The sequence below is a fragment of the Parus major genome, chromosome 2 (assembly GCF_001522545.3).
Source record: "Parus major isolate Abel chromosome 2, Parus_major1.1, whole genome shotgun sequence".
Lineage (NCBI taxonomy): Eukaryota > Metazoa > Chordata > Aves > Passeriformes > Paridae > Parus > Parus major.
The window spans coordinates 24367048-24392705 of record NC_031769.1 but is presented as its reverse complement, the minus strand read 5'-3'; the positions used below and the strand labels follow the sequence as shown (position 1 = coordinate 24392705).

Below are 25658 nucleotides of genomic sequence, written 5' to 3'. Positions count from 1 at the left end.
GAGCGATCTGGCCCTCAGGAGACAGAGCAGATAAGTTACAAACTTTAGCCTTTGATGATCTCCTATGGCCTTGGCCCTATGCCTCCTACCAGCAGGTTAGTGGTCTCTGTGGAGCTCCACACATCCAGAGGATATCTGCATCCCCTCACATGGCCCCCCTGAGTAGCAGAGTGACAATTACCAAGGCAGGAGCACAATTTGCCCCTAAGTGCTTTACACAGAAGCAATGCATGTTAGAGGAAAAGAACCACTAGCAAAAAAGTACAGCTTGACCTATTGCAGCATCCACTGCTGAACAGTAATTGGCACTGAGGGAACTCATCTGGCAAGGAAGCCTGTAATGAGGCAATATCCCATCGTCACCACTAAAGCATTGCTTTCCGAGAATCAAAGACAACAAGCATGACAATGCAGCAAAATGGCATAAAGAGGGGGAAAATAACTGCAAAGGCAAATGGAAAACTCGTTTTAAACTGCTCCAAATGGAAAAAATTATTTGCTAAATCAAATCCTCTCTACAGCTTGGAAATGTGAATTTATTACTCGAGCATTTGCTGACTGTAACTGTAAAGAAAATACAACCCAAAATCAATAGAAAGGGAAAAGGCAAAAAATAAACAACTTGGGACCTGTGGAGTGCTCACAAGCAGTGGAGGCACACATGATTGTAGTTCTACCTCAGCAAAATCTCCCTTGCAGTTAGCAATGATCTGTGGGAGGCCAGCAGTCTATTAAACCATCAGGAACACCTTGGCTAAAGTTTTTAGGGCATAAATCAGCTTACCTCATTCATCTGACTGACACACCAGATGCCCCCTGGCAATATTAAGCTTCATATTTTAGCCTTATTTTCTTCTTTCATTCGGCTGCCTCTGAAGTTTTATTTGAGGCAATCTCTTCTTACAAGAACGTTAACATCATTACTTTTTCCAGTGTAAAACATTGCTGTAACTACTGTAAATACGTGAAGTATAAGCAAAAAAAAACCCCAAACAGACAGGTTTGTTCTTTCAAATATGGAGGTTTTCTAACCATTTATCTTTCAGAGACATTTCCATTTTCTCCTTGTTCCTTCTCCCTGTCTGTCCATTACCTCAAATAAAATAAAAAGAACCTATGTAATTTTCTGCAATTTTTCTTCCAATCTGGGAGCTTACAATGACTTTGATCTCAGCTTTCAAGAAACACGGGCTCTCTTCAAGGAAAACTGAGAAACATAAGTAGCTGATCAAAGTGGTTTTTTTGTTTTGTTTTGTCACAGAGACCTATGTGATGTGACAATATCTCCAGAAATTCCCTGTAAGAATACAGTATTTGTCTTCAAGTATCTGCTCTCCTTGGCATAAAACCCAAACCAACCACATCTAACCTTCTGTGCTGAACAAAGCCCAGCGCGGTGTGAAGTTTACCACTGCTAAAAGTTACGTGCTTATTGCCCAGAGTGCAGTGAAAATTCCTGCAAAGAGCTCCGCAGTTTGCTCTTGTTCCAACACCGTAGCTTCCTGATGAACTGTAGTGCCTGTGCTGTGATCCCACCCTCAGGAGCTGAGCCCATCTGTGGCCCTGCACAGCTCATGGCAGGAGGATATGTGAAGTCACCAAGCGCTGCCTTACGGGAGCACCAGGCATCGTGTCTGCCCAGGAACCCACCGAGACATGGGTGGCACCCACCAGCAGCAAGGGCTCTGGGGCTGTGCTCAGCAAGGTGTGCCAAAGAAGCCCTGTCTTCATGCTAATGGATAATAACGTAAAAAACAAAGTGGAATTTACATTTAAAATTAAATTGCTGTACAGAGTAATGTATGCACAGAGGACACCACAGGGAAAGAAATTGTGAGGTGTATCTGTAAAGAAAGATGTGCTTGAACAGGAAGGTCTAGAACATGAAACAATAGTTGAACATGATGTGAAAACAACCAGTTTATTCAAGATGTATTTATAAAAATAAGAACATTTTATCATTTTAAGTGACTTAACATAATCCTCAGAAATACCATCTATCACATCAGGTCCTTTGTCCAAAAATTTATTTGGACAAAACAGAAAGAAACAAAAAATGATAATAAAACATCTTTTTGAATCTTTAAGAACAAAGATAAAATTGCCTTAGGCTTGTTCTTATTCAGTAGAAGCATGTTTGTAGTAAATATAACATAAATAGTTGGGAAAACAGTGCAGGAAAAAAAATTAGAAATATTCAAGTACCAGGATTTGAGTCTTCTCTCAAGTGAGTTAAAATTATAAAGAAAAAAAACCCCAAAATATCCCAAAACAAAACAAAAAAAACCCACCCCACATGTAAATAAATAAGGATTCTTCTGGAATCTCAGCAATTCTAAAAACTTGACAAGAGAAATGAAAATCAAGTCCATTAAAGGAAAAAAAACAAAACAAAAACCAAAACCAAACGAAAAGAAAAAGACCATAAGGAGTAAGCGAATGAAAGAAAGGGCAAACTAATAAAAATAGTAAAGCAGGAAGCAGCCTTGTTATCAACCCAGAGATATAATGAGAGACAGAAGGAGATTATTAAAACCCCTTTAAGAGCTCTAATATTTCTTTCAGCATCTATTTAAATCCATGTAAACTTCAGATGTGCTGACTACGGAGGATGGCTGAAAGGTACAGGGTGAGAACTGCAAAGTGTGAAGTGGCTCTTAGCAGCTTTCAGTCCTTGCCTGATGATACCTTGTGATCCTCCTGTTTTTCCTTATGCTTTGCACTTTCATCTCAGGCTTGATATGTGCCATATCCTGCTTTGCTGTGCTCCATACCATGGTTTGATATGTGTCATGTCTTTGTTGTGCTGGCAAGCCACTTCATGGCATAAACATTGAAGATAAAAGGAAGATTTCAAGCCTTATTTAGGGATCTTTTGACTATGGAGCAGAAAGTTGCAGAGCCTAAAATTTTATACTGTGGCAGGCAGGGCTGTTTCCACGGCCTGTGCTTCTGCAGGGGCCATGCTGGACACCATCCCTGAGCGTGCCTGAGCTGACCGTAAGGATGGGTCGGCACACCCGAGCTCACTGTGGTGTTGGTGGCAGTGAAACCGTGGCATTTCTGGCAATGACAAACATCACCACAGCCTGTCTTGCTTTTCCAATACTGATGCCTGAGCTGTGGAGAGTGAAACCATCCCCACCAGCCCAGCCTGCTCTGTGGACACCTGAGCTCCATGCACAGAGCCAGGGCAAGAGCAGGGTGCAGCAGGTCTTTGGAGCTGCAGGTACAAGCCTTTCCCATCTCAGACTTTCGTGCAAGTTTCTGTGGATATGCCCATGGCTTCAGATAAATGCAGGTTGAGGCCCACTTTCAAGACCAAGCCTGTCCCATTGTTCATGTGGCTTCCACTGACACAATGAGGAGCCTTAGGTGGAGCTCCAGAGCTCTCTGGTGGTGGAAAACCCCATCCCACTTGATGCCACGGTTTGGGACCAGTCTCTTGTTTATGTGGTCAGGAGAGGCTGGGAACAGGCAGAGCCCAGCAGCTGCCAGGTATCCCACACTCAGTTCTTCCAAAAGCAATGGGGAGCACATGCACACGAGACTTGGGTGGCAACAGGCAGCCTCACAGAAGGAACACAAGGTGGTCCCAAGGCTTCATACACTTCAAGTGGTCAACAAGTCAGTTCTTCATCTCCCACTCCACTTCGGGGGACTCAAGCTGCTCTTCTGCCCTTCACGCCTCCTTGGCAGTGAAGTTCTGCAAGAGATGCCGTGCCAGACAGGCTGCCCCTGCCAGGGCAGGTGCACTGTGGGCCTGACAGTGATGCTGGGACATGTCCAGAAGCAGGGACAGACCCTACAAACACCCCTGATTGCTGAATAATCCCACCAAACCCCACAGAGCAACTCTGGGGTGTGCAGGGGGAAGATGAGGAAATTAAGCATGAAATAAATGTCTGAAGAATTCAATTGAACTACCTATAAACCACATAGAAAAAAAAAAAATCACATTTCCTCTTAAAATACCATTGTAAAAATAGAGCACTCTTGTCATGTAGGTTTGGAGAGAGGAGACTGAACAAACCGCATCCAAACTTTATTTTTTATTCTGAACAATTTTTGAGTTATATTCATGCAAAAATGGTCTGCCTTTCTCTCCCTGCACTTCTCTCTCCCATGGATTTTTTCTTAACACTCCTATAACTCAAAAAAGGCCATGCTGATTTTTTTTAATCTGTTAAAAAATGTGCTCCCTGAGCTGAAACCAAATTTCAGCCCAGAGCAAATTTTTACGTCTGGGTTATAAATCCCTGAAAAACAGGATTCATAATGGAAGTGCTGACACAGCCTTAACTACTATATAGCAGTGTGAATGGCGCCACTATAATGTCTATTAGAGATTCTTAAAAAAGTTTGCAAAATATTGTCTTGCCTTGCAGAGAAAAAGAAGCCAGAGTACTTAATGCCAACATAAACATGCTTTTAACCCATTATGTGCTAATTTGCAGAAAAGCTATTAATTCTGAGTAGGCACACAGAGTGCAGCACCGACAGGAAATGTTCTTCTAAACTCCTGTTTGACTTGTAACATGGTTTTAATCACTTCCATGAAACACAAACGATGGCTTATAACTCTGAATGTTGCTCAGAACATGAGAAGGGTGATTACAACAGAGAGGAAAATGGGATTTTGTAGGCAAAAGAGCTAAAGCCAACAGGAAGAGAATGACACCAAGCACTAAAAAATGGGACTCAGTTCCATGTCAGTTTGGGGACAATGGCTTCATTTGATTCACAGCATTTAATGCCTGTCATCAGCAAGCCACTATTTTATCTATCACAACACATACTACAGGTCAAGTTCACTTTCTATCAGGCAATGAGCATGTTTTCTCCTTCCTTGAACCCTGTCAAATGTTAGCACCTCACAAAGCCAGTTCTGCTGAAACAAGCTGTGCCTTGCTTTTACAGCCTGCAGTTTGAGTGTCTGAGACCAGTGCTAAACCAGCCCAGATGATCTACTGCTCCTGGGGGTCTGCTACGCAGGGAAGGGGAGCACTGCCCTCTGACTAAAACACAGCAAAGAAATAAAAGATGTTGGCAGTGGTGGCTGATGAGCAAAGTACATAAAAGGCTAACTTGAAAGACCATAAAAAAAGTGAAATAAATTAGTTCAGGGTTCTATTTTGCTCTTCTTTTCTTCTCTTCTTGCAGGAGTTTGTGCTTTCTCCCTGTGTATAAGCATTGGCATCACTTTTCTGTGGGAATAAATGGTTGTGGGGTAAGCTGTAAGTTGAATACTACAGGGACATTCAGCAACTCTGGACAGTGCTTATGCACTGTGTGCATTAGTAGAGGTTTTTATGGCTTTCTGTTGCCATCAGTAAAAGAGATACTGTGTTAGGTCCCATGACTGCAAAATCCCATATGCAAGCTGACCTCACAGTTTTGGAAAGAATATTAATTTTCATGAAAAATGAAGATTTTCTATGTTGACACATTCCTTGCTCACATCCTCAGTTCTGCCTTTGCAGACTTGCCTGACTCCTGTTTCTGCTGTGCCCACTGCTCCCCTCTGCCCATGGCATCAGTGGCTGGGGCCAGTGGAAGATGCAGAATGATGAGGAGCAGGAGGACTGAGTTTATCTCTCCACATTTCTACAAGGACGTAAACAAGCCATGAACACTGCAGAATTTACGGCGTGGGTGATTTCTGTGATGCTCTAACGAGGGAAGAAAGATCAATTTATAATCAAAATGGTATGGCTGGTACTGCAACTCACTTCAGTGGGTGAGGACAGCAAGTGTGGGCACTGTGTACCTGATTAATTTTTTTTTGGATACTGATAAAAATATACCAGTCTCCCCTGGATGAGAAACAAGCATCAGCTGCTGTGTTTCCAGTTGAAGATTTCATGGACTTCCATGTAAAATGGCTCCATATTTTTCCCCTAGTGAGATTATCTTGGGAAAACCAAGCTTACGGCTCAAATATCCTGGTAATGAATCACCATAGCAAGAAATTACTTAGGCCCTACCTGAAGAAGTAAAATACCTTTCAAGAAGCTAAACAGAATTTTGAGCAGTCATGGCAATACAGAAGTAAGAAATGCTGGAGAAGAAACTAATTTCCTTCTACCCTGGAGCTGCTGCTATTTCAGTTCTTTTTCCCTACTCAGCAAAGGAGTGAGCTTTGACTGTTGAAGGTATTGACACACTAGAATAGCCAATACCCTAGTAAATTTCTAGATGAGGAAGGCCAAATTTCACATCCTCCTAATTTGAAAGCTAGGACAGGTCTAAGGAAAGGAAAAGAGACACCAAGCATATCTACCACATCCAGTGCTGACATGCATGACTTAAACAAGTGTCTCTTGTCTGCACTAGAAACAAGTAGTAACCTGAATTTTCGTCTCTTGTAACCATGCAGAGCACCTCAATGCAGAGTAATGGACAGAAGGGCTGGTCCTGTCTGGCTTCAGGGCTTTTTTTAAGTTCCTTGAGGCAGTTCCCACAAAACATTTTGATTTTGACAGAAAACATTTTTCAAGTAAAATTATTTTCTTCTGGAAGATTCCTGACTACCACTAGGTTTAAGTCTGTTCATCTCAAGCAGGCAGACATTTATGGGCTCCAAGTACCTCTGAAGACCAACAAACTTTATAGAGCTGCTGGAATGGCTGGCATTCCCATTTTAAATCTTTCACATAAGCAGGATATTTGAGCCAGAGGACAAATTAGTACCAGTACTGGGATCCAAGAATCTCTACTCATTTTCAAATTATAAGGACACGTAGCCTCTTCTAAACAGCTCAAGTCTCATGCCTGTCACAATCTTCTCAGGCCTACCAGCTGGGTCTCTGGGATACAGTTTTCTGCTTTTATGCTACTCATATGGTTTTGAATCAATAAAACTGGTGACTTTAAATATTTGTGTTCTTAATAGTGGAGACTACTTATAAGAGTAACTACTGTCAGGATCCAGTCCTTTAAACATCTGTCATACTTTTGATTTTTTAAGGTACCTTCTTTCACCTCCTGCTTCTGGTCTTTCTGATTTTCTGTCTCCAAGTCATCCTGTGTTTTTGGTTCCACCATCTCTTCATCATCTTCATCCTCTGAAAAGGAAAAAAAAAAAAAAAAAAGGAAGAAAAAGATTTGTGAGATTCTCCTCTTTAAGGGGCCTGGAAATTGTCTGACTTGTTTACAACTGTGAACTAGCAGCAAACCCAGGTAAAGCAAAGTGCCCAGTACATGGAACATGTATATTTATGCTCAGAGTGACACTCTCAGACATCTCCCTCCTGACTGCAAGACAATCTGCTCACACAGGGCACCTGCCACTTCTGCTCCCCATAACTTCCCATCTCAGATGTCAACTGAATATCTCCTTGACCTCGGATATGACTTCTTGGATGGCATGAGGACAGACACAAACATGTTTCAGCCTGGCAGCTATTCCACAGCTGGGACACCTGCTATCCAGATATCTCATTTCCAATTCAATTCTCACCAGATTAATTTGTCTTTTGACCTACAGGAATAGGTTAAACAGAAAACTGACCTCAGGTCAGATGCCACTAGCAAGGAAACAAGTATGGCACAGTTCTGAAAAGTCATCACCATCAGCTGGGGGAATACAGCAACCAAAAGTGGCATTTGGAGCTTAGGAATCATTCTTGCATTAATACAAATTTAATGAACACTAAAATTTGACACATGTCAGTTACTACTGCCAGATGTTTTAATGACCTTTCCCGACCTATGCAAATGCATCTCTCCCTCCCCCTCTCTCCCCACACTCACATGTTCTCACTTTATTCAGGAGGGCAAACTATTCATTCCTTGATGTTTCTCTGAAGTTACAAGGACCCAGACCAGAATATAACACAAGCAGAGCTGGAAAGACAGCGATGAACCAAAATGGCTCAGAGTCTTCCTAGCCCTCATTACTTGTTACCAGCTTGTTACAGCAATGTGATTCCTTTTCCCTGTGCCCAGGGCTGGCACCCAACCCACTCACATTCTTGAGAGGATAAAGATATACAGCTTTCCAGATTCTGTGAACTATGAGGACTGAAAATAGATCTCATCCTAAAAGTAACAGTAAGGATGAGTAAATCCACACACTATGGAGGAATTACTTTGCAGTTATTTTGGAGCTTGACATACCACCAAGGCATAGCAAGCATCACTGGTACCCTGTGTTGGTCTATGGCATGAGAGAGCACATGTTGTCCTGTCCCTGGGGCATTCAGCCATCAGGAAAAGCACTGCAGTTCCTCTGGGGCTCTCTGAGCAACCCGCTGTCACCATACAATTCCTTGTGTTGTGGTGTTTCTCCAGGCACACCTCTTGCTCTAACCTGCCATGCTAATGGGGAAAACATATCATGCTTCTCCAGCTGGTCGGTTACTGGCACCTTCTGCTGTGCAGGCTGGCTGTAATCAGTCCTGGCTTCTTGCGAGATGGTGGTGCTGACAGGTTGTGTTCAACCAACAGGAACAGGCAGCTGTATTTTGTTTTGAATAACGTAATAGGCACCATACTATTCCCACCACATTGCCTACCCTAGGACTTCTCTCAGGAGCCCAAAGGGGACTTGTTGCTAGTAGGACTCAGTGATCTTTGTGGATCCCTTCCAACTCAGAATATTCTGTGACTCTGTGATTCTGCAGTATCTTGGCTGGAGATCATGGCTGAGACACATACTGTAAGGAAATGTCTCAGCATGGACAGATATGCTTTTCCCTATTGGGAAAACAAAGAAATCTTGGCAGAAAATGTGCCATCACTCCCCTTACTGCTAGTGACTGCAGTGGGGAGAAAAGGAAAGCTCATCTCCTCAGCCACCAGAGAGGAGGGATAACCATGTGCTTCACAAGCTAGAAAGGGAGGAAGAATCCAGCATGGATGAACAGACATTTCCAGAATTAAAAGCACAACTAATGAATCCCACTCCTTTATCAGGGATTTGTCAGAACATGAAACTTGAAGTGGAAAAAAGGTAGGGTACTCACAATGCCTCCCTTTGGTGCCTACTTTTCCCTAGGTACCCTGCACATAAGGACTAAGGAAGAACTTTTAGAGAGCAAGCCAGCGTGGTTCAGCTTGCCAGGGTAAATACATTGCTCTGTCCACTGGCTGAAAGACAGATAGCATCCAACACAGTCAGCAGAGAGTCAGCAAGAAGAGCTCTCCTGCTGCACAGGAGGGGTGAAAAAAGGTCCTTCTGTGGCACTAGTGGAGATGGGGATGCACAGAAGAGAGAGGCACTCCCAGTTTCAAAGAACAGGTGAGAAGTGTGAGCGCCTGGTGCAGCAGGGAGTGAATACTCTGCTAACCTCAAGTACCATGCACACACTGATAGGATCACAATGCTGTACAGATATATATGTACATATACACACAGACAGAATTATGGCGGATACTAATAAAATCAGCTCCTACAAAAGTTTTGTGAGTCTTGCATTATAAGTTTTCACTCCCTAAAGCAACAACTCTCAGAACCAGCTGTTTAATTATGGATTTCTGCTTCAATTTTTAACTTGTTTCTAGCCTGCCAGCTTGTGCAGGGAAGTTTCAAAAGGTGAAAGGTTTGAGAAAATTTTCAGGCAGCAAACTAAAATGACACCAATATTCAACTGAAACGTCTGGGATTTTTATGGCTTCTTGCAATGCTTTTTAATGCTTCGCTTGCAGTTTGGTAATAGATAGGAATGATGTAGCAAATTTAGAACTTGAGATTTAGTAGCAGGTTTTCAGGTTGAAGTGAAGCAAATTTATCCTTTTTCTAGAAGTCCTTGATCCCCCTGATTTTGGGCATCAAATTATTTACTTGCCTATAGCCCTTTCCTGCTTGTAATGCAGAGTAGGGATAAATGGAAGTAAAGGTTACTAAAACAGATGGCATGACTTTTTTCAAGGGCACAAACATCAATAAATTAGTTTTACTGAGAAAGCAGTGCAGGAGTTTTTAGCAGATTAGACATGGTTTAGATGTCCTTATTTATTTACTGAGAAACATATACACATACACAGAGAAACTTGGCTAAAGGAATGATAGGGTTGTGAGTCAAATGCTAAAATCTTAGCAAATGCCAGAATTTGGATTGTCTGGGCACGATTAGCTCCTTTCCCCTCCCCACATGTAGGCATGATGACATAATTTTGGAATTTCCTCCCTCTTGAGTGGTTGGCTTCATTTTCTGGGTGCTCAGCAAGAGACACCTGGGGCCTAAAATGCAGAAGTGCTGAGAGCTGAAGTCAACTGGCCCTGTGCTTTGAGTGGAGAAAGTCTTAGGGAAATTCTACCTGTGCAAAGGCTCCCACAGCTCTCTCTTTCAGCTTTCACTGAAAGTTGTCATTGTGACACTTTTGTCCTCTCTCCCCCTGTGCTTACGTCCTTTTGCAAGGTGGCAATAATATAAATATATTATATAATATAAATATATTTTATATTATAAATACACTAGCACCAGCAGCAGTGTTACACCCTATTGAGAAGAGAGCAGGGTGTAACACTATCAGAACACAAATGTCTATTAAAGGAACCACATGAAAAAGAGCTAGTAATGGAGACGTGTATAACTGCCATGCAACACTTCTCCTTTGTAGATATAAAAGGACTTTGCAAGGAGGCCAGTTTTACTATGCCTATTTACCACACAGAAGCTGACAGACCCACTCACTGCAGATCACTCAGTAAACCAGCAGCTTAGGGAAGATAGAGTGGGCTTCAGAGTTTCAGCCTTGAGTCCTGCCCACTAAGGCCACCCTGCCTTTTACTGTAAATAAACAAATCCTCAATGGAAATGATCATTAAATGCTTGGATAATGATGTTTGCCTACAGAAGCTGGTGGAGCCATATGTGGGATTAATACAGACTGAGATAACTGGACCAAAAACCTTTTCTTCATAACTCAGTGATTGATGACTCTCCAGGCTCTAGGAGGTGGCCAATCAGTCTGAACAGTGCTTGACAAAGTAAAAGCAGAGCAGTTGTTTTCATCTTGGTCTTAGCTTGAACACTCCTGCTTCTGTTCCAGACCAGAAGTGGTCTTGTCTGTCTAAAAGCTTGTCTGTTTTTCCCAACTACAGAAGTTGCCCTAATAAGAGTATGACCTCTCCCTCCAAATCTGGGGTTTTTTTCATCTGGGTGTAAATACTAATTTTCAAATGTTATCTGATTACTAGCTCCAATGAGCCTGCTCTATGCCTGGTCTTTGCCTTGGCCACCACAACTACTTGCAATAGGTGATACAGGGGAAAGCCCTGTGAATATATGGCCATCTCCCTGGCAGCTGTAGAAGAAATGCCCAGATGTGCTGAATCGGATCAGATATTCACAGAGAGCACAGATGATCTCAGAAAATCAGACCCTGCATTTTTGCAGTGCTGGACTATTTAATACCTACTTGGACTTTCAAGGGCTTTAAACCACTGTATTTATTTTCACAGCATATAAAAACATACCAGGCACATTCAAGACAAACTAGAATACTAGAATAAATAATTGCTTCTGAGAGGACTACACATGACATTGGCTTAGGGTTTTAATTCTTTAGACGAGTACAGTTTTGCCATTTTTGGATTGCCAGTTTTAAGCAGTCAGCACTGGTACTTCTCAAATAGATGAATAGCTTATTTTTGGGGGGATTTATGTAGTTATAGGTCTCTGTTCTTCTAATACATGTAGCATCAATTAAACAGCAGGCAGCATGTTGTGCATTCTTCTTCAGAGGAGGATTTACACCTCCTCAGACCTGCACCTCTGAAGCTAAGAAGTTGCAGCTTCTGTGTACTGTTTTTAGAATTGAAAGCTATACTGAATTAGACTGATAGCTCTGGTTTTAATTCTGGGTAGGTATAAAAAAATCCCTTTGTTAAAGACACAGCCTTAAAATCGCAATTTAATTAGCATCACAATTATATATTTTATTGACTGAGTCAGTGATATATGAGAAGCCAGTGAGTTATTACATGGGGTTTTATATCAGCATTGACATGCCTTCAGTGCATGAGAAGGATAAGCCATGCATATGACACATTCAATAAAATAGAGTGTCTTCACAAAAAGCAGACACCATTTTTGCAACAATGAAATACCAGAAGCCACTGTATCAGTTTTATATTTACAACTGTTCAAAATAATTTTTCTGCTTCTGTTACGAAAGAACTACAAACTGAACAAGGACAAATGCATTGTATTTATATTGGCATAAGCCTGGACCAAAGAAGTTGAATACTGTTGGCATTATCCTAGGTAGGAGTTAAAAGAGTGCCTTTCCTTTATGAATATGTTCTTTCCATCACTAGCAAAATATGCAGCAAGCAAAGGAAGACATATTTTTTCAAATAGGATCGCCTGACATTCCACATTTTTGAAAATCTATGATTTGCAATCTGGCTGAATGACCTATTTTTCATATAATGTCATTTTTTGAAATATGTCCAGTTTTTCACTTTCATCTTTTGACTGCCCTTTGAAGCAAGAAGAGAATTAATTCATCAGTGGATCTTGTTTGCAGAGTGGGTTGTGAGACTGGACGTACACTGGGCACATGTTAGTCATCCCAGATGGAAATATTCTTGCATTAGGGCTCTTCTTGGCAATAGGCAGCTGCCTTCTAAAATGTATTTCATTTAGCCAAAGCAGGGAACACTACTCAGACCTCAATACTGAGAAAAAAACCCCACAGGTGAACAGAACTTGCCCTAAGCTCCATGAAACAGGCAACAAATTTCAGACGAGAATTTCATGTGAGCAGAAGCTTGCAAGTATATTTGCAGTCGAGAATCATACATATGCAAGGCACTGCCGCTCACTATCCAGAAAAATACTTAAAAGTGTGTTAGAAGAACATAACAAAGGTCCAGATCATCTCTGTGAAGTTCCCCATCCCTGTTAGAGAACACTCCCACCATCTTGTCCTTATGAATTAGTACAGTGAGTTGTGCTTTCCAATGGACATCAGATGGAAAGAGAACACTAGAAAAAGAAACTATAGAATTGATGAATGAATTTCTGGAACCATCTTTTGTAGGCCACAGCACCTACAAAACTTGAACAGAAGTATATGATGTTCTTCCTTCACTTTCCATATACATGATTTTAGTATGAAGAAAATGGTCTGTCTGTATGTTCCTTGACTGCCATTCAGCAAGAGCAAGAAAAAAATCACAGCACTACAAGAAAGACTGCCTAGCATCTTCAAACTCCCTTGATTTTGCTATCTTTTTTATCTTTTGTCATGTTTTGTTATCAAAGTGCTGTCATGCTCTTATGCAAAAGAGGAGCTTTGCATATTGGTAGAATACAGGTTTTAGGAATCATACTACTTTTACCAGAGTCAAGCATATGGACTCCGTAATTTTGAAGAAAATATTGTTCTGAAATTTATGCATAAAATAGTATAATATATGTTTGACACATATATTATTTTAATCCAGAAGACTGCAGGGCAGCTCTCCATGGGATTAATTTATTTACCCTAACATCTTCCACAGTTAGTAGACTAGTAACGATACATCAGTTTTCAAAGTGCAAGACTAAGGGAAAAACCTAATTTTCTTGATTTTTGTAAAACTAAGTACATCGCCCATATCTCTGACACATTTAAGAAGGGTTTTCTGATCTCATCCCTTATTCTGCAATGCAAATTTGCAAGACTTCACCTCTCATCCCATAAAGGGCAGGTGTTATTACCAGCCATTACAACCAGATCCCCAGAGTCCTCCTCTCAGGCTTCAGCTATCCTTGTACAAGCACAATGAAGGAAATACATATTTCACCCCAAAAACAAACACTTAGCCTGGCTGACTGAGAGGAGTAATTTAGTTCAGAAAATTTATTTTGCCTACAGCATAGGCCGTGCTTGTGCTATTGCCACTTAAAAATTTGTCCTAAAATTTACTACGCTTCCCTCTTAAAACAAGCACACCGTAAGTAATTTTTACTCAACATTTCTTCTCAAAGCTCTCCTTAACAATTACCACATTCAATTACTCCTAGTCAGGGGATTCTGAGGTCCCCAGTATATGATTTCTCATAACCATCTCTTGATCTAGGGTTACACCACTCAGCTCCTGTCCCTATGCCTCTTCCTGACTTGTGTTTGCAGTCAGACTTCTTTTTGGTACATTATGAAGACAGAACTTATTTTTTCCATTTTGTGACAAATGATAGACTAACAGAGCCAAATGGCAAGAAAACGTCACAGAAAAATTTGTTTTACTGTACCGTTTCACTAAGCTCTTCATAGCTCTGACTGCAAACCTTTGCACTGGTTGAAATGTTAAGATCACTGCTTCAGAATACAGTAATTTCTTTACCAATTAAAATGGAAAGCTGCTTCTGACTCTTCAGGGAAGCATTTCTCTAACCCAAGAAACTGATTTTCCAGTTCCTTGGCCTGAACACAGTTTTCAGTTGTGGTGAGAGTCTAAGAATTCAAAGTGTCCCTTGTTTTTAGTTGCTGGTTGGTCTAGATCAGAAGTGGATTTTTCTCTCCTCTTTTGGACTGTTGCAACATCACACTGGTTGAAAGCATTTTTCAGTCCCCAGATAACTAAACTGAAAAGTATCCCATTGGAGTCATCACCTCTTCTAGCTGTCTCCCTTTTCTCCTCTCATTCCCTCTCCAAAGCTCATGTTCAATTCTATTGTGCTTGAAATTAATCCAGTTGGAAGATGTAACACAAAAAAGGAAAGTACAGAAGTTTCCTTTCCTTGGCCATGGTTGAGCCTTCAAATGAAAATGCCAACATGAAATAATGTTTGAAGAGCAGAAGCCTTACAGTAGCATTTACAGCCCCCTCCAGCTCTGAAACCAAATAGTACAAATTTAAAATACCCTGCTCCAGTATAACTGCAGTTAACCTTGAGGAAGCAAAATATGGAGAACCTTTATTTCTGTGGATGAAGAAGGGGGTTGTTGAACCATGCAGATTTTCACAGCCTCTGAAACCTGTGAGGATTTGTTCCTGCTGTGCTGCTGGAGGAAATCATGTCATGCCAGCAGTGTGAAATGACTTCTGCCCTGGGAAAGGGCACTGAGACACGTGGCAAACTTCTGGATAGGGCCTGCTCGAGTCATTTTCAAACACTCAGATCATGCAATAGTGTTAAATCACAAAAACTTAAGTATGTTAATGAAAACCAGTCCCCACAAGCTATGGCGTGAGCAGCAATTGTAAAACAAAAGCTGCTTTCACATTAAACACACACACACACACACACACACACACACACAGAGATGAAGTAGCTGGCACTTACACTGAGCCCGATACAGAGGTCAGTCACTGGGTACTAGCTACTTAAAACCTTAAGTACAGTGCAGACCAAGTAAATTCTGTGGGACTGCTACTTCTGAGACTAAGACTTCACTCATAGACTCCTTTATTCCAAGTGAAAATTACTTTGGACTCCACTGGCCATCTCTCCTATTTTCCACCATGTTTTTGCATAAGCAAGACTACAAAATCTGGCTTTTGTAAACAAAATTAATTCTCTACTTCCATGCTGTATGTCTGCTCATGCAGCTATACTAATATACTTCAGGTCAAATTCTTCAGCCCTGACTCTGCATTTAACTTCTCCTTCAGGTATTAGCATTGAGTTCTGGCCTTTCAGAGTTTTTCCTTTGTTTTTGAACATGAAATAAATTTTCAGTTCAAGGCCCAGAAATCATCTGAATGGCCACACAGTTTTTTGTATGACCACGGTTTAACTTTTAGTGCCATTTTTTCCACAAATCTCTCCATCGAATCTCAGTTCGATGGCATTTTATGAATAAAACCTGATGCTTAAGATGTAGCATATTCTTTTGTAACTGAAATATCTGACAGCATGAATCTCTGCATTTACACACAAACCTCAACCAACAGAAATGGAGACAAGGCTGCTAATATATTTAAACTGGAAAGGATAATTGGAAAAAACAACTATATTCAAAAACAATTACCACAGCAAATAGACAAAAACTCCCTCTCTTTGTCTCCTAGACACACACATGCATACATTTCTCTCAGCGCTTTAAAAATAACCATTAGTCATATGGCAAATGCATTTTACATGGGCAAAGATTAATTTCAACATTTTTCTTAGGAAAAGGTGGGCAAAAAATGCTTTATTAAAGAATTTTAAACTACAAAAGAAACGCTGGGTCAGGTCTCGATGAGTGTGTGCTCATTACTTTTATAGGCACTGAACGGACCCCACTTAATTCTGTTTCCCACTGACGCCGCTTCATCTTAGTCACTGGTGTTAGCCATGATTTGCATCAGCATATGTGAAAAAGGAATTCCCTCTGACAGTTTTGAACTTGCCATATTTTAATTTAATTTTCAATTTAATGTTTTTGTTCTACCACACTGGAAGAGGAGAAGCTTCCACTTCTCAGCAACCACTCCACTGTGGCGTATCCGGGAGAGCAACACCTTCTGGTGGCAGAGAAACCAGGGCACAAGCACATCAGCTTCTTGCCCAAGGTCACTCCTGAAAAAGCTGCAGATGACAGAATGAAATCCTGGTCTCCTGATTCCTAAACTGATATTTCAGCCACTGCTTCCCCTGAGGCATGTGATCAGGGCTGCTTTGGAGGCTGCTCAGCTCTCATTATGTTAAACCAGCTGTTAAAAAGCACAGCCGGTTTCCCCCAGCTGCTTGTTGCAGCCTGTTGGGAGAAGACCCAGCTCCCGGCACTGGTGTCCCCAGGGCTGGGAACCCCCTGCCCGCACGCCCTCTGCCCTGACCCCTGCCTTCACCTCCCTGCCTGCCAGCTCCTGCACCCCTCTGCCCACCCGGCTGCCTCTCGCCTCCACTCCCACCCTCTTCTGCTCAGGGTCACACTTCAAAGTCTCCCGTGCCCCCGGGAAGGCCTCTTCCTTCCTCCTGGCCCCTCTCCAGTCTCCCTGGCATTTGGTTTTCTCAAAGCAGATATCAAAAATTCCCTACTTGCAGTCTGGTGCTTTCTGCACGCCAGGAGCCCTACCCACCTGCAGATACCTGTTTGACACAGAAATGCCCTCTGATCTGGATTCTCAGATGAACTTCTAGGTTTTTCTGGGAACTTGGGTTATAAGACATTGATTAAAAAAATAAAAAAATAAGAGAAAAACCAATCCCCGTCACCCAAGTTCACAATTGCTATGGTTAAAACCCTATTTATCTGTTGCAACTCAAAGGATCAGCTTAAGCTCAACAGACTTCAGTAGGTGCAGACATCTAAACAGGCAGACTGCACCTGCAGTCGGGGTACGGGGGAAGATTAAACTGCACCATAACCACTCACTGGAATATGCCGTCTTTTCCCCACTTCACAGTTGAGACTCATCAGGAAAATAATTTCTGTGGCTACTTTATATCTGTCCCTCTTTGGAAAATGGATGCTTTGAAGTGCCACACAATGCCTGCCTGCAAATTAAAGCCCTTCTTTTTCTCCCAAAACACTGCCAAGTCCCTCTCCTGCAAGCTCTTGGAATCTCTCAGCTACAGACAGGAGTCTGGAGAACTCTCTGCCTCATGATCCTGTACTTTAAGAAGCACCTCTGCATCAATTTATTTTCTTTTTTAGGAAAACAAAAGAAATAAGTCGCTGGCTTCAGACCTTGTGTCCTTTCACTGTAACACAGCTCACAGCTGCGAATTCACATGTGTTAACTTGGGATGCCACAAACCAGGCAGCAATGAGGTTGTCATCCTGATCTGAGGAAACACAACGTGCAATGAATTTACTGCAAGTGAAGCGTTTTGCTGTGATAATTCAAAGCACATTATGTTTCATCAGCTGACTCTTCCATCTATAGCCAGATCACAAAAGCCAGCAATGCTGGAGTTATATTCCTTCAAAAAGGTGCAGCTCCATCAAATCTTGGTATTTTTGCAAAATGGTGCCACCTTCTCTGTGGAAGTGGGAAAATTGAAAAAAGAAACCAAGATGAAGAGGCAGTCCTGGCAACATTAAAATGGCCTGTTCTCACATTTTCTGAATGGATTTTTTTTGGGCCTTCCATTAAAAAGTACTTGTTGGATTTTTTTACTTTTAGACTACTTTAAAATATGAGGTAATAAAAAGTAAAATTGAAAATTTTCAGTTTTTCAGTTAAAACATAGATATTTTAAGTAACCAAACTGAAAAAGAAGGCAAAATTTTACTTAAGGTGGAGTGTCAATACATTGGAGTCTTCTTCCAAGCTGGCACAAAATTATTTTTTGAAATTTGAAATTTCACAGCACTGCATGAAAAAGAGATTCCTTGTGGGCCTGACTTTAAAGGAATCACTGCCTAAAGGATGCAGTCATACTTGAGTGGCAATTTTAAAATCTGATATTAAAGCAACATAGAAGCACACACTGGATTGGGAATAAGGATATATTTCATCACCATAATGCCAAGATGTCTCTTCCTGTGATCTGAGATTCCCTCTCTTAAGACCTATTATTCAGGTTAATAATTTCTTTTAGATGGGACAAACTTCAAGTCCTGCTTTCAGTCCTGAGTGCCTGAAGGCAAATTTCACATCCATGTCCTGAGAACAAGGTAACAGATAGTGGTAACAAACTTGATGCACACCAGAAACACAGCCCAGTACACCAAACAGGAGGTTAGAAAACAGGTATTTATTGCTTTTGAAGCCTGATCCTGACTTTTTGCATTTGCATGCAAAACTCAAAATGAACAGAACAAATGCATTATGAAGCCAGGAAAGTGCTACAAATTTGTCTTGATGGCTCTTGTATGAAGAAAAAGTAGATAAGCCAAGTCTGACCAGCATCTTGGAAACCACTGTCCTAGTTGCCTGTCCAGTTAGGTGGTTGGATAAAACAGGAAAAACCATTTCAACCGAGGTGTTTGTTTTGGGGGTGGGTACTGGGGGTAGAGCTAAATTCAGCAGCCACAGCAGAACAAATAGAAATTGTGAGCTTTCCACTACATTAATGAAACTTCATTCAAAAGGTGGAGAGTAATGTTCTTCTACAAGATGGATAATTCACATAAGCTGTGTGATTCAAATACTCATGTCTCCACACCAACTCCACACCACCTTGGGATTTATGTTTTATTTCAGTTTTCATCAGGCTGCTTATGAATGACCAATGACAAAAGAGCATGTGTGCATTTTTCTTTTTCACAGGTCCCTGTTAATGAGGACTCTGTTGCATTAAGATAGTCAAGATTGTCTCTGGCAAAATGTGTTGAACCAAGGTGTTTGCGCCTGCATAAAATTAAGCCACAAGTAAAGCACTTACTTCTGACAGCAGATTTATAATAGGAAAATCCCAGCAGGAATGAAGAGTTACAAACCCCCGTTGTAGCCTTTTTCATAAACTTCACCTTGATTTAGTATTTCAAACAAGTAGCAGGAAAGGCTAACAGCAGAGGTAATCCTATCATCTTTTCTCCAACAGCACCATTCCATCTTTTTGACTTCCTCATGCTGCTAACATGAATTCAAATCATCTGTGTTTAAAGTTAAATACAGTGATTGACAGATCTTTGTAGTCTCAGTTCATACTGAAGATTATTCTAGATACCTATCAGTTATTACTACAAGCTCTGTCTGATATTCAATACCTACAGGGAAAATTGTTTTTAACAGTGTAATGTCTGATCTATTTTGAAAGCTATTTTAAAATAAGAAACTAACTATAACCAGGTGGCTAAAATCTAGACAGGTTTTTTTATAGCTTGATTTTTGGGAAGAGAAGGTTGGAGATAACAGCAGAACTGTCTTACACTCCAGTAACAACCATGATTCAGAGCAAATCTCAGGCAAAAAAAGCATTTTGTTTTGATTCCATGACATCAATTTCTGTAAAAACACCTATTCTGATTACACAGGACACAGGAAGGTTTAGGGGTTTTCTCCTAGCTCTTGGAACAGACTCATGACAGTACACGCTGCTATGAAGTAATTGCTTCCTTTTATGAGCACAAGCTCATTTGCTGTGCTAGAAAAGTGGGATGCTGGAAGAGACTTCTGGATGTCCTAAAAACCTTACTGTGGACACAGATGTGAAACAAAATAGAAAATGCAGACCAGTCATGGTGCTCAGGGACCTGTGATGCAGAAAGGCAGAAGGTCCTCTTCCATGAACACCTGCTGTGCTCAGCTCTGCCAGCCCCACTGCTGTGCTGAGCCATAGTCTTGCTGCTCCAGTTACAGCTGTACAGAAGGCTTTGGGCTGGCTTTGGGCACAGGAAGATCAGCCACTTGTGTGGGAAAGCTCTCTGGTCAATGCCCTGTGCTCAGAGGGAGACACGTGGAAGCCTTGCTCTCTTTCATGGGCAGCTCAGCAAAGGTGGAAGATGGAGGAGAGTGGGTGGGCAATGTCAGCTAGTGCCCATCATTCCTTCCATGAGCTGATTGCTCACTTCAAGGCAGGCTGCTCCCTGAGTCCCATTCTTCCCCACCACTCCATTTCCCACTGAAAGATTTTGGGTAAGTTCTGGCCTCATTCTCCTAGTGTTTTCCTCCACAGAACTGAAATGTAATAACAGGGAAAGAAGTACAAGAGAAGCAGCTTGGCACAAGCAGCAGGCAGGATGCTGCCCCTCAAATTCCACCACTTTTCAGAGCTCCTACCAACATGACTGAGATCCCACACAGATCTTTGTGAAACTTGATTAACTTTGTGCTCATAGTTAAATGAATCTGAAACTGCTAGACAAGAGCTTAACAGTGTTGCTCAGTTCAACAAAGTCTTTTCTGGTTTTGTGATTGGGATGTGAGGAGCAAGCACAGCTAGTATGTTTTGGCTGTAAATCATGGTAGGAGAAGAATAAACAAAACTGGGGAACTGAGCTTGTGTGTCTTGGGTTAGTTGGGATGGTTCAGGCTGCTAAAAATTCCTAGTGGCTTTTTCAAGATTGAATCTATCCCTGGTTGTTATTCTGTGTGCTTAGCAATGAAAAAAAAAACAACAAAAAAAAACTACATAAGAGTTGAAAATACAGACTTTATAAAGCCATACTCAGCCCCCTAAAACTAAAGGCAGTAATGGCATCAGTAAATGCATCAGTAGTTAGCCCAAACTGGAAAGTTACGAAGATGGGCAAATTCCATCAGCAGAATGACAGCTAAAAATAATCTTGCATGAAAATATGTATGGAAGTTCAATTTTCATGCACTGGGCAAATAAAATCCAATTGGCTTTTGCATTGTCAGTATTACCCCATTACACTTCATGAGAGCTTGAAAGAAGATGATGATTTAAATAAAAAGATCCTCCCCTGTTTGTCAAGTTGTCATTTTTCCATCTGCAAATAATGAAACATAAACTACTCTAAAAGGGAGAGAGATGGAAGGGAATGTATTCCATGGATCTGTGGAGAACCACATAGAAACATATACAGAAAAAGAAGCTGCAGCATGGAGCACTTCCTGACCTCCTCTTGGCTACGAATCTAAAAGAAGTCTCCAAGGCAAGAAGCATGAAAGAGCTTAAACAAGAAACCCTTCAGAAGTACAGCTCTTTGCTGCATGAATACCACAACACAGGGAAAATCTGCTGTGTAGGAGTACAGTCCTCCCACTTGAAAAGAGCTGGTAATGCCATCATGTCACGGAAAGATTTTCTTCATGGCTTTTGTGCATTGAAGGCATTAGCAAAGTGGGAAAAGTGTGAGCTGACAACTGTGCGAAGAGTTTCTTAATTACATTGTAAAGCATGTCTCATTTAAGCATGCAGCAGAACTAATGTTAAAAATACATGTCTTCCCATATAAATGGATGTGAAATCAGTGCAGGTTAATCTGGCAGATAGTGCACTCCAGAGCTCTTTACAAATGGTAAGAAGTTAAGCTTCATCAACAGCACATTAGTATTGCTACCACTCCAGCTTCTTCCTGCAGTGTTTGCAGTCCATGGCTGGACCTTGATATTAGTAGGTCCATGCTTCAGCATTTGGCCAAATGTTTTTGTTTGTCCTGCCTGTTCATCATCTCTCAGTTCACAAACTCACAGTTTGGGATGTGTTGACCCTTTCCTATCCATGTCTGGATGCCTGCTCATATCTCCTGTGCCAAGTTGTTTCAACCAATTATACCCAACGTGCTGGTGGTGGTGACACTGGAGCTCAGATCAGTGTCTTGATGTGTTCCCACCCAACTGAGTTTCTCCACCTGGGGATCAGAGCTGGCTCCCAGGTGTACCAGACTGCAAGCCAAGAGCCAGGCAATGTGGAGCACCAGGGCATTCAGCCTTGAGCAGAGGCTCAAACTGGGAACCCTCAAGACAACAGAAAGAAATAGTCCAAGTTTCAGAGATGAGAATTGAAAAGAGGGCTCTGTTTTTGGGTCTAATACTTTACACAAAAGGCTGTCTGAGTGACCAAATCAAAGTCTTTAGCACCTAGAATGTGGGTAAGATCTGCTGGCTTTTGAATGAGGACCACTGCCTGAAGACCACACCTGGATTAATGCCTGAACTCCCAGATGTTCTGGAAATGAACATACTTACTCACACTATTTCCTTTTTTTACATGTTGGTGAATAGCAGCCTCCATTTCTGTGCATGTCCTTTTTCTCATTTCAGCTGGTATATCTGTCACTGTGCTGAGCCTGCCCAGCACTGTAAGAACCAGAGAATATCCTATACAAATTAGTGACACAGACACTTGTACAAAATCCTTACATTCAATAAACGCCAGAGTACACTTCTCCCCTCTGTCCTGCGCATGGAATTCAGAATTAAAGGCCAGAGTTGCCTTCTTTCTCTGCCTTTAGAAAACTCTAATAGCATTATTGCCCTCCTGCTCACTGATCCTTCAAACAGCATTTTCCTTCACTAGCATGCCTTTCAATTTGGGAAACCCTTTTTTCCTTTCTTTCACTTGCCTTGGAAGTCCACTGTTGCACATCCAGAGCACGAGCTCTGGCTCTTGTGGTGTCTGCACAAGGTCGAACGTGCACATGCAAGCTCACACACGCGAACACAGGAGCCGACAGCACTGGTGCAGCTCAGCACCTCACCCTGCTTTGGGCTATGCTTTGATACAACAGGCACAGGAGCTCTGCAGCGTGGCATCAACGAGCTGTTCCAAACACGCTTTGTGTTTTGTCTCCAGAGGAGGTGTGGTGGAGCACAAGGGATACTTGATCATAAAATGCTGAATATTTAAGCCCTCTTGCCCTCCCACCACCCCATTTAAATCAGCAATGCAGTTGGAAATACAACTCGGCTTTCAAACATTTTCTTATTTAATTCAATTTACTACTAGATTGATAGTTAAACTCAAAACAGATTTTACCCCTTTTCTCCTGGATGGGGAAATAGAGATGACCACATTCCCTTTGAACTTGGTTTAAAAATGTTTCTGTTTTTTCCTGTTAACTAAAAGCAAGCAAACAAAAGAAAGCAATTATTAAAGTGGTCTGTACAGGATTCATTGACACAGGGTGAAGAGCTGAGTCTCCCCAGGCCTAAGGGACAGGTGTTTCTAGTACTGACATATGGGGTGGCTGTCTCAAAAAAAGGGCAAGGTCTTGAAAGAATGTTTTAATTTTAGGAGCAAGATTTCTCTACATTAAGGTGTGCTTTCTCCGAGTTAAGGTGTGCTTTGGGTGGTAGGAACTGTGATTGTGGGGGTGGGTAGATCCAAGAGACACCCATATAAATAAGGAGAAGACGTGTAGGATCACAAGAGATAAGGCTGAGAAAAGAATGTACTCAGTCATCACATGTGTCGTACTAGTTAACTTTTGGAAGGAGTTAACCCCAAAGTAATACTTGATCACCTGTTTTGGGAATGACATGAGTAAAGGGGAATGGAAATTGATAACAAAACCACAGTTTCCAGTTCTGTAAATGCTAAAATTCACCACGTAGAAATTTCTAACAGCCTAAACAGGGAATAGTGAGAATTTTTTTGAGGGATCCTTCAGCAGGATGGAAGATTTAAAAGATTGTGGACACAGGGAACACAGTTCTCGTGGGAAAAGTACTAGGTCAGCCCAGCTTGGACTGAACTCATGCTGCCAACAGCTCTGTTCTTAAGCAGAGACATTTAATATTCACAGATGTCAATTTCTCCTCTTTCATAAACATTCATTGCATATTAATACTCTTTTTAAATGGCATTTTTTTTTCCAGTCTGGTTTTGGTGACTGTCCCAGAGCTCAGATATTTCTCCAAAGTTTGGATGACTTTATTTCAACATCTATTTTTTTCTCAGAGTACATTGGAAATACAAGAAAATCTTCCTGTTCTTGAATCTCCACATCTTGCAGGTTTAACTTAGGACAGGATTTAGCAACTTGCTCACTTTTTTTTTTTTTTTCATGGGTTTGCTCAAGTGCAAAAGGTAATAGAGAAAAACGATGAGTAGATGATCTCCTGAGTTCCCTTCTGGCATCAAGCATTACTTGATTCTGTGGAAACTGACTACAAATTACACTAGCTGTGTCTTCAAACGTATGAGCTGTTTAAATTTTGGACAGATGAGATTTTTTATTTGAACATTCCTATTGTCAGCATTTACTAATAAAATTCTAAACTCATTTTGTTAATAAATGCATTTCTGAACAAGCAAGTACCATCACAGTGTTTGTAGCTGAGGCCTCTGTTCAGTTATTTTTGATAGCCTGAGACCAATGTGGAAAGGGCTGTTCTTTTACTTCTGTAATTCTTCCAGAGCCTACGGTAACGAAACACATCTAGAACCTCCCTCTACATTTCAGTTTAATTCAGAGGCCTATTTTACACACCCCAAGCACAGCTCTATTTCACACCTCTCTCATAACTTCAGTGAGTGCAAGTCCAGGCACAAAGCAGGTCTGCTTCTGAAGGACTCAGTCCTGCAATGCCTGTTCATGCTCAGTTCTGCTCTGATGTTTAAAAGCCTCCCTTTAGAAGTACTTTACAATTCAAAAGTCAGAGTGAACTGTTTTCTGTTCGGAAAACTGCTCTGTCCTCTCTAGCAGACCCAGATTTCCTCCATGTGCACAGGAATGCAATAAACACACAAGGAGAAAAAGATCTACGAGGAAAATAATTTAGAAATCAAAGGGTCATAATATACCACTTAAAGTATTTTGTGGATTAAATTACTGAATAATAATGAAAGATGAGAGATTAATGACAACCTGGTCCAAAGACCTCTATTTATACCCAGGCCAAACAAAATGGTAGGCAGGTGCAGTGTATCCCTGAATCCATAGAGGACTTCTGTCTGCCCCTCACTTTTCAATCCCATTAAAGTTATTATACATGCTTTTGTAAAAAGGCAAAAAATATTTCCCAGAATTAACAACAAATGTATTTTATCTTTATTATTTACCTCTATCAATTACATTTTTTGGCAGTATTATAAAACAATGCAGGGCAAAAAAATCTCAATCCATTCTAAGTAGAAATCCATTCAAAATTGCTTTCATCTTTGTTTAGAGGAAATCCAGACAGGCTATTAAAATATCTTCTATTCTTGTTGTTTTTTATTTCTTCCTAGTGTGAACAATCATCTGAGATGTTTTTACTCTTTTATGAATTTTAGAGATTTTTATTTTGTTCTCTGTTTTGCCACAGCAGTGTCATCATGAAATTGCCAGAATAGAAAACTTTAGCACAAAAGCAAATTATTTCTAGAAAAATCCCCAACATATATTTCCTCCCTCCAAACAGTTTTTTAAAGTTCATGTTAATGCCTTCTCTAGCTCCTGTTCCAAAGGTTCTTCTATTCTTATACAACTATTTGTTGCACATTCAT

At 41.1% G+C, this 25658-nt stretch overlaps 1 protein-coding gene across 4 annotated transcripts in view; it reads right to left on the bottom strand.

The window, feature by feature from the left end:
• Nucleotides 1-25658, bottom strand: part of DYNC1I1 (dynein cytoplasmic 1 intermediate chain 1) — a 183251-nt gene that overhangs the window by 76250 nt on the left and 81343 nt on the right. For all 4 annotated transcript variants that reach the window (XM_015617547.3, XM_015617549.3, XM_015617550.3 and 1 more), the window contains exon 7: nt 6975-7067. In XM_015617547.3, coding sequence (XP_015473033.1) covers nt 6975-7067 — 93 coding nt within the window. The remainder of the gene's footprint in view (nt 1-6974; nt 7068-25658) is intronic.